This window comes from Echinops telfairi, unplaced genomic scaffold (assembly GCF_000313985.2).
Source record: "Echinops telfairi isolate 266 unplaced genomic scaffold, ASM31398v2 ScPeMD7_7;HRSCAF=31, whole genome shotgun sequence".
In the NCBI taxonomy this organism is placed as follows: Eukaryota; Metazoa; Chordata; class Mammalia; order Afrosoricida; family Tenrecidae; genus Echinops; species Echinops telfairi.
In genome coordinates, this window is record NW_022103904.1 from 27,230,252 (window position 1) to 27,244,391 (window position 14,140).

At 34.9% G+C, this 14,140-nt stretch overlaps 1 protein-coding gene across 2 annotated transcripts in view; it reads right to left on the reverse strand.

Moving 5' to 3' along the window:
• Positions 1–14,140, reverse strand: part of UBE3A (ubiquitin protein ligase E3A) — a 103,900-nt gene that overhangs the window by 49,153 nt on the left and 40,607 nt on the right. For both annotated transcript variants that reach the window (XM_004708107.2, XM_045286337.1), the window contains 2 exons: positions 7,229–8,475; positions 1,350–1,494 (listed from right to left, as the gene is read on the reverse strand). In XM_004708107.2, the coding sequence (XP_004708164.1) occupies positions 1,350–1,494; positions 7,229–8,475 (1,392 nt within the window). The remainder of the gene's footprint in view (positions 1–1,349; positions 1,495–7,228; positions 8,476–14,140) is intronic.

The window sequence follows — 14,140 nt, forward strand, 5'->3', positions numbered from 1 at the left end:
ATACTTCTGGACATATCACCTAACAACTTTTACTAGCTGCTCAATGTTTTTGGAGAATTGTAGTGTAAGTACTACCCAATGGGGCCTTCTACAACTGAAGAAATGGGCCTGACCCCACCAACCCTAGCAGCACAGCCCACTTGGGACATATGTCCCAGATAATTGTATCAAAACCCACACATAGTACCATAGGGAAAAAAGTTGTTTCCTCTCTTGATATATATGTCTTACTATATATAAACAGATGGTAGCAGCAACAAAAATTTAAAGAACAAAATAATTTGGAACCCAAATTTCCATTAAGTGATGAGCGGATTAAAAAACCATGGTACATACATACAATGGAGTACTACGCATTGCTAAAAAGCAGTGATGGCTAACCCACCCAAGGGGAGGGTATTGTTTAAATCTCTACAGGGAAAGAGGGATCACACTTCCAGTGCTCCAAGATGTGAATGCAACATGCAGGAGTGGAGTAGGGAACCAGTGGAAAGGTCTGGGGGGCTGGCCCCAACCCAAAATACTAAGTAGACGCCTGTTCATTACTGTGTGAAATAGTCCCTACAGCTCAGAGGTTATCTCTCGTGTTAACCATTCATATGTACTTGCACATACTCAATATAAAATATAAACAGATTCAGAATCTAAGTGGTTATAGTGTAGACATTGAACCAAATCAGGGTTATCCAGTTAAGTAAACTCTCCAAGGGGTTGTATATCTTCTCTGTTCTACTTTGCCTACTTAGCATATAACAACAACAAAATGATGAAAAACACTAAACCTTAACTTTCAGAATGAAATCTGTAAATCAACTTTTTCAAATTGTGTTCAATAAAAATTCTTTAGGAGACAGTCATTATTTTATATTTAATGAATATGGACAAAATGTTACAATTATAGCCACAAGGCACCCTATAGCAAATAAACCTAATTAATTTGATACCAGAGAGTAATTTCTAAACTTTGAGCATGATACAATTGTGAGATAGTCTCAACATTCTTCAGAGTACTGTTATATGACCCTCTCGTTTTGGCAAATTCACATATTTGATAAATGTTTTAGATTACAAGAAAAATCTAACAGTCCCTTCTAATACACCACTAATTTACTTAAATGGTTATTTCCTATATTAAACTATTTGGTAAATTTATCTAAATAAGAATGTGAATGAATCATGCAAATCAGTTCCTAAAACTGAAACATTTAGTAATTATCTGTGATTCTAGGCAATCCATACCAAAATTTTCTTTTACCATTCATAACTGAAAATGTTTATCAACTAGGGTAAATAAAATCGTAATTTAAAAGGATGATTTGACATCATTACCACATCACTAAAATATTTACCAATATCTGGATTGAAGATTTCCTCCACAACCAGTTGAAAAAATTCTTTGGAAACACCACCCTCATCAACTCCTTGTTCTCCTTCAAATTCCACATACAACTGTTTCTTCAAGTCTGCAGGATTTTCCATAGCAATCATCTCTAGCTAGTGAGTGAAAAAGATAAATGTGAAAGGATGAGGATAAAAGAAAAATAAGCAGCAAATAAGCAGAAAAATAAGCAGCAAAATAAAAAATGAGTAGAAACAGATTTTTACCATAATTATTTTTAATGGAAACAAAGTATACTGATAAAAAGTCAATAAAAATGGTTCTCAAAAACTCATACTTTACAATAAAAAATTAGAACAATCTCCAATATAAAAAACTGTGCCAAATATAATGGCATATAGTAATTTTTGCTAATAGCCCTGAAAATGTTTGCTAGTAAGTCCTGTATGTTTATTAGAATAGAAAGTCAGAAAGAAAAAAAAAATAGAAAATCAGAAATCTTAAATAGATTAATATGCATTATTTATTACAGATTATAACCCATATTTCCTTGAAGACATTTAAGATGGTCCCTTGCTCATATGCACATTCTAATTTCTTATAAATTAATGCTCTTAAGAAACCAAACTCTGTCACGGAGTCAAAGCTGACTCATAGCGACTCCATAGGACAGGGTGGCACTGCCCCTTCAAGTTTCTGAGACTAACTCTTTACGGGAGTAGGAAGCCCCATCTTTCTCCTGTGAAGCAACCGGTGATTTCTAATTGCAGACCTTGCAGTTAGCAGCACAACTCACAACCATTACACCAACAAGGTTCCCTAGCTTCTGGTAATTTTTTCACCTATAAATCTTTTACCCAATATTTTTTTATCTATAGAATTAATTTAAAGAGATCAAGCTCAGTCACTATGAGATCCTGAAGTACTTTGTCATTCATGAAATTGACACTACTCTACTGTGAAATGTCAATACTGCAAATTGTTACTGTTTTTTTGTATTTGAAATGCACTATAACAGATACGCCAACAGATAGCACAACTTACTTGCTAAATAAGCACCAAATGCCTTTGCCTGTTTCAAATAAAAAAAACCAATCTTTAAGGATGAAAATTTGCCAAATTAGAATATTTAAGGGAATGCAGATTATTACAACAATACCAATTGTAATTTTTAAAATGGTTTTGTTCAATGCAACCCTTACTTGGTAAACATAGTACTAAAGTAATCTAGGTAACAGTACTTGCTTAGATATATTAGTATATTTACAATATTTTAACATATTCATAATCAGGTTGCCTCAGATCAGTATTTTGCAAACTACAGCTCATTACTGGTTAGTTTAATCCATTTAGTGGTTTGCAATGAACAATGGAAGAAATATCAGAATGTAGTCCACGATAATGGCACTTAATCCTTAGTAAAATTTTATTTCAATTATAGGGTCAGAAAGCTATGTGTATGTACTAGTATGCTATGTAAAAGCTTAAAAGGGGCTGTCTTCAAAGCTAGTTTGATTAACATAAGCCTAAATTATTTTCTGGCTACCTTCAACGCTTGGATTTTATGGATCTATAACTTTAGTCAATTTTGGTGCTAAAATTATTAGTTATCATGTTTCTTTAGCTTAAAAAATGCGCCTTCCTTTCTGAACAGTGGTCTCTAACATTTACAAAATAATGTTCATGCTAAATTGTATTATTATGTTAAGAAAAGTTTCTAAGTCATAATACTACGTACTAGTCCCCAATTGTCACTTAGTTTTTCGCACTTAACCTTTAGCAAGCAAATAAGACTGTTTTTTCATCTGCAATGGAAACAAAGAGTACACTTCATAGGCAAAGCTGTGAAGGGGCTAGGGCAACAGGCTGGACTGTTGTTTGGTGTTGATATGCATGAAATGGAAAGGAAAATGGCGGTTGTCCCTGAGGGGGAAAGGGAGATTCTAGAGGATGTGATTAGTGGTTTGGACTATTAAATGGAAGACTGATTATGTGAAATGTAAATCCCCACCTAAATTACAATGAAAAATTGTTTTACACACACACACCTGAGCCAAGTTGGGATACCAAAAAGAGTAAAAAACCAAACCCAATGCCACTGAGTTCATTATGACTCATAACGGCCTTATATAGGGTAGCTGCGGCTGTGGTTCTTTATGGGAGTAGATTTCTTCATTTTTCTCCGGGAGTGACTAGTGGGTTTAAACCCATTAACCTTGAGGTAACAATCCAATGCTTATCTGACAACACCAAGAACAAACACAGCATATTTTAAAATATTTAAAAGAACCAAAAATAATCTTTAGAAAACGGATTCACAATTTTATGTTCTCTAAGATACCTGACATAGTCTAATACCACAACTTTGGAGTTAAACAAATGTAGATTTGAAAACTCCCTTAAGAGAAAAATAATTCTTTGGAAATCTAGTTCAAAGTACAGAATATACAGAATTTGGGGAACTAAATGAGGCTTATCACATTAGCTTATGTGCAATACTTCTTCAGGTAAATTTCTCATATTACCATATGAGGCATTTCTAATTTTTTTTCTTCCAACTGGCTAAGTGTTAAAGAAATGTAACTCAATATTTATATTAGCCTTTATAGCATGAAGACAAACCTACTCTTATCAATTATATATGCCAAATTGGGGGGGGGTGTGATATTTAGATTATCTGATATTTAGATTATGAATCCTTTATCCCTTTCACCATTCATGTTTATAAATGAAAGCTGACTCCATATGAATCCGATACCTATTAAACATTTGACGGGAGTGTTTCTACAGGATTCTGAGGCTCTAAATTCTAGACTTGGATCCATCTAAAACATTTCATATAAAAACAAATTATCTTCAATCATAATAATTTATTATATGTCTGTTCATTTTTACCAATATGCACTGTTCAAGGATCTACATATAACCTCCTCCCTGGTGGGGCGGACAACAGAAGAGTGGGTAAAAGGAGACATCGGACAGGGCAAGATATGACAAAATAATAATTTATAAATTATCAAGGGTTCATGAGGGAGGGGGGAGGGAGGGAAATGAGGAGCTGATGCCTGGGGCTTAAGTGGAGAGCAAATGTTTTGAGAATGATGAAGGCAATGACTGTACAAATGTACTTGACTGTGATAAGAGTTGTATGAGCCCCTAATAAAATGATTTTTTTTTAAAGCTAAGGAACTCTAAATACAATATGCTCATTATTATGTTAATTATGAACATTTACCTATCTTTGCTTTAGTTTCTTCATCTGAAAAATTAGTACAATATATATTTGATGTATGTGAAGCACTTAAATTTCCTGTACAAAGTAAGTGCTTTATAAGTTCTAGCTATTGTTTTTGGTGTGTGTGTATATGATTTTATTGGCTCTAAACATTTTCCTGGGCTTGCCATGATGTTATGAAAGAAAAATTTTTTTATCACTAACAGCAGAATGACATAGCATTTATGTACCAGGACACTTTACGTACATATATTAACCCATTAATCTCAACAACTCCAAAGTAGGGAATAGCATTAGTCTTATTTGAAAGATGAGGATATGGAGGTATTGAGGATTCAATAACTTGCCCAAGTCATTGTGAGTGGTGGAACCAGGTCTTTGCCATTAACCAGTGGATTCCAACTTACAGCCACCCAACAGGACAGAGTACTGCCTGAGTAGTTCACAGTTAATTGTACTTTAATGCTCATTTCCAAAAAAAATCAAACTCACTGCCCTCGAGTCAATTTTGACTCCTAATGATCCTATAGGACAGGGTACTACCCCTGGGAATTTCCAAGTCTTTAACCACTGCAGCATAGAAAGGTGGCTTGAAATGTTGACCTTGCAGATCACCACCAGGGCTCCCAATGCTTGCTTAGAAAGCTAATAAACTTAAACAGTTAATTGTTTCCATTAATCCTATAAGATAATTTTAAAAATAAATCAAAGCAAGTATACAGCAAGTATCTATATTTTGTTGGTTCTTTGTCTTGCTTTACTAAGAGGAAAAGAGTAAGGGAGTGACAGGTAAACTTCTGAGTTGCAGGCAGATAAGGAAAGTGCCCTTTTCTTAAAAACTCTAAATAGAATTTTACAGAGATCAATCTCTTTGCTTTTGAAAGTCCAGTCAGCTGTTGTCAAAACCAGTTGAAGGAGTCCCAACTCAAGAAGCTAAACATAATACGTGTAGTTTAGCACTCACATTTCCACTTGAGCAATCAACAGATATTTACTGATGACTTCAACATGCTTTTCATAAAACATCACTCACATTCTTAAATATACTACCGTTCTGTCAACCTATGTAAATTGTTAGTTCCTGAGAATCAGATTAAGTGTAAGAATTCGTGTTGTTTATAACTATAAAAACTAACCAAAAGACACCAGATAAAAAGCACTGGTAGTTAATCCCTGTCTCAAAAATCTGCCTGGGTTGTTCAAATTAGGTTGAATTTTTCCTCAACACTGTAATAGTAAACATATTGAGAATTAAAAAAAAATAACAGAAAAGGAGAAAACAGAACCTCTGTGACTTTTTCAATTTTAGGATCTCAAACATTTCTCACTAGTTTAGTTTAATGAACACTCAGATTTCGACAAATCCTTCTGATCTAAAATATATTTTGAAACAAACATGTCATTTTTCTGTTGTCTGTATCAAAGATTCCTATCATTAATATAAAGTATACTTTAATTGGCATTCAATTTAATTGAAGTTGATGAAATAGAATTATCAATGATGGGTATTGCTATGAAAATGAAACACAAAACAAATATAAATTTTGGTACTATGTGACTGGCAATCTGTTTCTGTCTATAGCTGATCCCACACTAATGGAGGCGAAAAATTCTCAGTCACTGAGGAATAGAGGAAGGAATAAGAAGTAATTCCTTCTTGAGAAATTTAGAAGGTAAAGTAGGGTACCCAAGGCCCCAGTATTTTCCCAGCTCAATCTCGTGCATTGGTTTGACAACACAGACCCTATTAACTGCAACATTCCTAAGATAGTTGATGTTTTTTCAAAAGACCAAACCAAGTGTTTTATAGATATATAATTAGAAAGAAATTACCATATGCAGGGCAGTTTTGCACAGAAATATTTAGAGTGCTCCAGCAGGAATCCATATTCTTGCAAGCAATTTGTACCAAACTATTATTAGTAACTTCATGAAACTCACAATAACGTAATTCTAAATTTTAAGTTATTGAATTTCTAGACAGGACCTATTGCTTTAGACCCTAGACCCACTGTGCTATATAGCACTCAATTGGACTGTACATCTACATTCCTTCTTCTATCTTCTGAAAAAGGAGATCAGTGACTAGTTGTTAAGATTTAGAAAGTGTATTCTTTCTCAAAGGGAATGACTATTATACAGGCATACCTCAGATCCACAGTGACCACCAGTTCTAGACTACCACAATACAGCAAAGAGAACAGCAATGCAAGTCACATGAAGATTTCGGTTTCTCAGTGCATACAAAAAGGGTGCTTAAACTACACATAGTCTACTAGACGAGCAATGGCATGAAGAAAAAGTCTGAAATATTGTGAGAATTATCAAAATGCTGATACACAGAGTATCTGCAGGGAAAATCAAGCCAATACTTGCATATTTGTAAAATAAGGTAATATCTGCAAAGCACAATAAAACTATGTCTGTATAAGGCAACAGTATTTCATGGAACATATTTTCAAAAGACAAAAGGCACAAAAGCACTGTGTATCAAGATTAGAAATATGCACATGTGCCTATGGTTAAAAATACTCTGCACCCCTTTTTTTTCAAGAAGTGACCTATAAAAATAATTCACCGACCTTCACTAGCCCTCATGTCACCAATCTCCCCATCATTAATCTAGAATTAATTTAAACAATGGTCCAACTTACCCGGACAAGTGCATCATCTATGATATGATCACGTCTGACTTTGAGTCTCAAATACGGATTCAACTGCTGTCCTTGAACTAAGCTGTAGAGAACAGTAATTCTTCGTTCACTGTACATGCGAATTCTATTGTCATAATATAACCCCAAATTCTTCGTGACAGCATTCAATATAAAGGGACATGTCATAAAAGAGAATTTGTTTTCTGTTTCTACTTTGAAAAAAGTATAATCTTTATCCATTTCTAGAACATCATTCAGTGGTTCATTAATAAACTCTTCAAAGGGGATAAGTGGTTTTCGACAATCTAGAGTTTTAACACCAATTTCAGTTTCCAATGGGTCAACTCGAGGACCTTTCTTATTTCTTCTTTCCTCTCCCAACAGCTCCTGAAGGGTCAATTCACTGGATTCTGGGATGGGTTCTTCATCATCATCTTCATTGTGATTTGTGTCCACTTCCCCTCCCACTACATTTGCATAGTAAACCATTTTCAAGCACTTTGAAGCAGCAACAATGGCGTCATCATCATTCACTAGATTTCGATTGTTAAATTCATTGCTTATGACTTTATAAGTAATAAGTTGCTGAAATGTTTCCATCATTCTCCTAATCTGGTCTGCATTGTATTTGGACCATAGTCTAACTAGTTTGCTTTGGGCTGCAAGGGGAAGCTTGCTCATTGCTTTGCAAAACAATGGCAAAGCCATTTCCAGATATTCAGGACTATGAAGATTTCCATTTTCCATTATAATAATAAACAAATTCAGATAATTAGGATCACGGGAGTATACATTGTGGTAGGTTAAGTCACATTCCACATTAGGTGACAAGTATACAAGTGCATTAAGAAAGGCGGTTTCTATTTTTTCATTAGCGAGCAATCTGGTGTAGACCCTTCTGATGGCGTCAATATCCACAGACACATCATCAGAGCCCAATTTTTGCAAGTTGTTATCTCCTTGTGAGCTATCACTTATTCTTGAGGAGGATGCTTCCGAATCTTCTTCCATAGCAGCTGCAGAACATGCAGCTTTTTCCTTTTCATCTTCATCTTTGTCTTCATCTTTTCCTTGAAGTGATTTCAGTTCTTCCTTGGTGTGTTGTTTGACCTTTCGAAAGCTCTGAACCAATGCTTCAGCACTAGAAAATATTCTTCCAATAACACGGATTAAGGGTGAATAATCCTCTTTTGCTCTACACAATTCAAGAATTTCATATACTTTCTCTTCTGTTAGATAAGTCACATCTAGAAAATTGAAGGAAAAATAAACATTTATTTTCAGAATATATTTACTTTAAAAAATAAAGTGAAAAGCAAAACATTTTTCAGTCAGTAATAAAAATGCATAACCAAACCCACTGCTGTTGAGTTGATTCAGACTCACAGCAAACCCATAGTACCCCAAGGCTACAATGTTTACAAAAGCTGATCAGTCACCACACTTTTTCCTGCAGCAGTTAGTTGGTTTGCACTGCTGACAGAGCAACAAACCCCAGCACCACCAGGACTCCCTTTGTACTCAATATCATTTGTAATTTATATTTCTTACTATCGCTTTCTGATTCGTCACTATACAACTCTCACAACTTTGTTAGTATAAAAGCTACTACATTCTGAGGCATTTCTTCCTATTTCCTGTTATCAAATAAAAAAGCAAAAATTTTTCCAAAAGTTGGTAATTTTCTTTTGAAACAGCTCTTCTACTTTTGTATGTATTAAAATTAGTTTTTTGTTTGTTTGCTTTTGTTTTATTGGGGAGTAGGGGTGGGGGTAGGTTTGGGCAGCAGTTACTCCTAGTTTTTCCAGTATGGTCATTCTGTTGGTGACTGAGGAGAACTAATACTCCATGTCTCACAAGCCTTAAGGTTCAAACTGCAAAATATACTGTGCAAAGAAGGATCGAATTGGAATACACCTTACAGAATGTCTGGAGATAAGTCATGAGCAACAAAAAAGCAAAACAAAACTGGAGGAAGGCAACTATAAAGCAGGTAAGCAAAGCAGAGACTACTAAGTAGCTTCTAAAGTGGGAAATGGGTTCCAGGAAACTTTGCTCTCAAGGTTCAAAAATAGCAGACATGACTGATCCATATTTAGAATCAATCAAGCTTCACAAAGTTTAATAAAACAATTATGTCTTATTATCAGATATATAAAATAAGGTAGGTAAGGCTTTATCTTCAAATCACTAAAGCAAAGATTGTGCACATTTCTATAAAATTTCCTTCATATTTTTAAACTTGCTATTGATATTTGGAAAACATTTTTCATAAGGTGCTAAGCAGTTAAATGAAAATACTATCTAATGATGAAAGAATTATAAGTGAAGCACCCCAATTTGTTATATCACTATGTATTTCTGATTAGTGTCACATTTGAAGCAATTTATATGGCAGTTAAATAATCTCCTGTCCACTTGAGTGAAGGGGTGGAGTCAAGCCTGTCAATCAGGCCAGTGAGGCCTCTGTGTAGGCCTGGCTTTCTCATGAGGCTGGGAACTTCCTCTTTCTTTCCCTGGAGGAGGGCCACACTCTGCTTCACTTTCTGTTGACAAGCCACATGAAGCTATGCTGATGACAGCCAGAGAGCTCTGGAGCTGGAAGAGCCACATGGAGAGACGTGCCAGCACTGAAATGTTTCCACCACCTTTAGATCCACAAGATCTACCCATTGGCCTGCAAACTTCCTGCATTCAGCATCATTGCATGCGCTGTGTGAGTCTGAAGAGGAATTTATGGACTGGTGTCGGACATATAGACCTGATCTGTACTGAGTTTGGATGTTTTCTTAATATATAATTGCTCTTTGAAATAATGCTCTTTCTTACACATATATGAGTGTCTCTGGATTTGTTTCTCTAGTCAACCCGGACTAGCACAATTTATAATAACTACAACTGCCAATGCAATAATATAATTATTTTATTATGAAAATTATTCTTGACAATAAATGAAGCAAATTGAAAATAATGGAATATTTATCATTTTCAGTAAACTATTCAAATATCTTACACAAAGGAGAAATTGCTTAAGGACATAATATTGCGAATAGTCTTAATTTTTCCTGTAATCAGGAGAGGTTTGATTTGTCCTAGCTAGATACAATTTTTAACCAGAAGAGTAATTTTACAGTTACATCGATAATCCTACTTTCACCTTGTCAAATATACTGTGTAGTGTACTAAATGACATGTAAAGATCTGCAATAAAATTCTTATCTGTTTTAATGTATTTGTTTCAAAAGAAAGACAACAGTAAATGCAACTGATCAGTGTATGAATGGCTTTCGAAAGTTGGACCACCGAAATACCAAATTTTATCACATCATGTTTGTGGTTCCTGCTACGAGTTGCAATACTAGCAGTTTCTTTATTGAAATCCAAGCTTTAAGAAACAATTCTCGGACTTATTCTATTAAAGATATACATAAATTGTCTGCTAAACTTTAGCAATCTCTTTCTAAATCGTGTGAAACTGCTAAGTGGGAGCCCAATCATAATAGCTTGCAAAATAATTCAGAACATTTCTTAAGCTGTTAACTATTAATTATTAAAAATGCTTATCCTCATAGGAAATATTTTTTCTAAACATATCATTAACACTGTTCATAAAGAGTTGCTTTGTTTGCAGTACATTTATCTGTCGTGGGAAAGCTGCATCTAAGATCCACATAGCCCTTGCTTAACGAGTATCTCCAAGTGAGTCTGGTATTATATTGATTTTACCTAAATTATACCAAGAATACAAATATTTTCTTTAAAATTTAAAAGTGAGTTTTTCAGAAATACAATATAAAAAAATAAAATATTAAAATATGCATAAAGTTGGGATAACAAGCAAAAGATGTATCCTATTGGTTTAAGAATGGAATACTATAAATCTGCTTTGTACACTTGTATATTTTTAAATGTTAGGTTCCAAAAATATCAGCTATAAAATTGTGCAATTAAAAAATAATTGTGCACTTAAGATAATTATTACAAAAAAAGAGGTTGGGGTTAGCAATCCAATCTTTATACAAGTTTTAACTCGAGCTAACAAAAATAATTATGAAAATAAAAATAATAGTGTGGTCCTATTAGAACCATACACACTTGACTCAAAAGTATTGCTATAAAATGATGGAAACTTTCATTGAATAAAACCATCAAAATGTGAAGCTACTGTTTATTGATTTATGTTTTATCTAGGTTGAAACATTTCTGAGGGCAGTGTTTCCATCTCTTAGCCTCTCCCTGAAAAATTCTTTGCTCTTCTATCTTCAACAGTTCAAACAGCAATTTTAATATCACCATGAGACTCGAAAGGTGTTTCTTGGAAATGTCCCTTAGTTTTCAAAACAAAAGGGAGTCTGAAAGCATTGATATTGTGTGCTCGCTTCGGCAGCACATATACTGAAAGCATTGATATTGTGTAGATGAGATGAGATTAGGTTTTCCAATAGAATTCTAGATCAGCACTGGCTGCTCTCAAAATCATGAGCATGCACATTATTAAAAAGGGGGGAGGGGATCCTCATAGCCATTATCCTGGCTTTTATTCACCGATGCAATTTTCTTCAAACTATTCATGATAAGATGCCATCATTGCCATATGTACTTTAAGAAAATCTATCAAGATTTTTGAATCCCCCAAAAGTTGACCTCTCTGCCTCAAATTTAACTGCTTCAGCATATCCTTTTTTCTTAAAACAAAACAAAGCAAAAACAAAAACAAGAGGAGCCCTGGTAGCATAATAGGTTATACATTGGCTTACTAACTGCAGGTCAGCAATATGAAACCACCATCTGCTCTGAGGGACAAAGGTGGAGTTTTCTTTCTACTCCCCAAAAGACAATCTTGGAAACCCACAGAGGCAGTAAAGTCTGTCCTACAGAATCACTATGAGTAGGAATTGACTTGATACCAGTGAGTTTGTAATGTGGAGTAAAAAACCAATTGATCATAGATGTATCACTTTATTTATGGCCTCTCAACTCTACTACAATGGTCTATAAGTTCTGCTCTCACACCTGTACCACAACAGTTTTTGGATGCTTGTAGCATTTTTTGTTGACTTTCTAGAGACCCTCTACCCCTGCACCAAAAAAATATTATCTACTTTTTCTGAGAAATCTAACCAAAGCTGTAGAGAAAAATGTCCAGGCAGTTTTATCAGAAAAACTTTCTTCACAAAACTGTTCCTACTGATTTCTTTTATGAAACAAGGGCAATTCCCCCCAGAGTTTCTATGGGGTATCACTGGGCATCCACATTACAGTCATGTTTGGCTAATTTTGACTTCTGGTTCTTTGCTAATATTAAAAATCGTTAAAAGGGTACCCATTTTTCTATAACTCATAATGTAAAAAGATAAGCCGAGTTTTAAAGGACATTTTAAATGCTGTTTTTGGGGTAAATTAGGTGCCTCGGCTGGTATTCGGGGGAGGCTTATACTGGAGTATATATGGTACGAGTCAGCATTGACTCAATGGCATTGAGTTTTGAGTTAGACTTTTAGGGGTGGACTAAATGGATAATATTGCTTACAAAAGAGCGTTGGTCTTGATCTTGATGGAGCTTATTATGGTAAGAAACTTCTAATTTTTTTCCTTTTAATTCCATTTTCCCACAAACTTATTGAAGATCCTTCATACTGCATACAACATTTTACAACAAAAGGCAGTGGGGAACAGCAACATATAAAAAAGAAAGTATTAGGTAAAGTTGAAATATTTCAATTATGGAGACAAGCAAAATATTGCAGACTGGATAATGTAACTTTAGAACCATGCACATGGCCAAGAAGATGGGCTGAAAGGACACAGCTCAGATGAGCTGCAGGCCACTGGACTCAGCATATTCTCTTTTCAATTGCTATTATTCTGCGGTGTATGCTTGCTGAGGAAATGAGAATAATGCAGCCAAAGCAAGGTTCCTATCATATATTCTGACAAAAGAAACCAGCTTATCCAGTGTGTGAGTTAATTTAAGTAATAGAAGTATACATTTCGTAGCAACAAAGTTGGGTACAGTTAGGGAAAAAAGCTTTCTTGGGGAAATGAGAAGCTGTAACAAAATTCCATTTCTCTAATTCATTCGAACTTGATTCAAATGATGGGGTAGTATTCTCTAATTCATACACGTTTTTAAAAAAAATTTTTTTTGTCTGATAAAACCATGCCTGCAAATAATTCAGAAATCTGATTGCTTTCAGTGGGAAAAAGAGAGCTTTGACAGAGAACTTAGAAAAACAAGACTAAGATTAAATATCACACTGATCCTTGGCAGTATAAGTAGCCCAGAAGGCTGGGAAGAGGATACGGGAAGAATATATGAAAAGGAAAAGCTTAATTATTTCTAAGGCCAATACTCCAAGAATTACAGAACTTAATTTCTGATAATTCTATGGATTTTACAATATACACTGACTTTGTGGTCCAGTTTAGGGTATTAGCCACCATTGTAACATGTTTTTCTCAATGCTAAATACACACAGTTATGCTAAACTAATTAATAAATGAAAATTTGGAACCCGCTTCTAATTAGAGATCAAAAGTTCAAAACAGTACAGATAGACAGTTCTTAACTCAGTCATTAGCTGTCCATTATCACAATATTCGTTTTAAACCAGAATAAAGGCCACAACATAAGTCGTCCAATTAACTAGAAACAATTGGGACCAGACAAGAATGCCCCTATTACCACTCGCATTCAACATATTTAACGTCTTAGTAAAGGTAAGTGGATGCCTGCCCCTCCCCAAGAAGTTATTTCAAAGTATGGCACTAAATCCGCAGCTCCGGGAGAGGAGGAGAGACTGGAGCACATCCTGGCCCACCAGGCCTTGAAGACGATGACCCCAATTAGAGCAGCCAGTCCACAGAGAGGACCACATGGCCAGCCCCACTATGAGACATGATGCCCCTCAC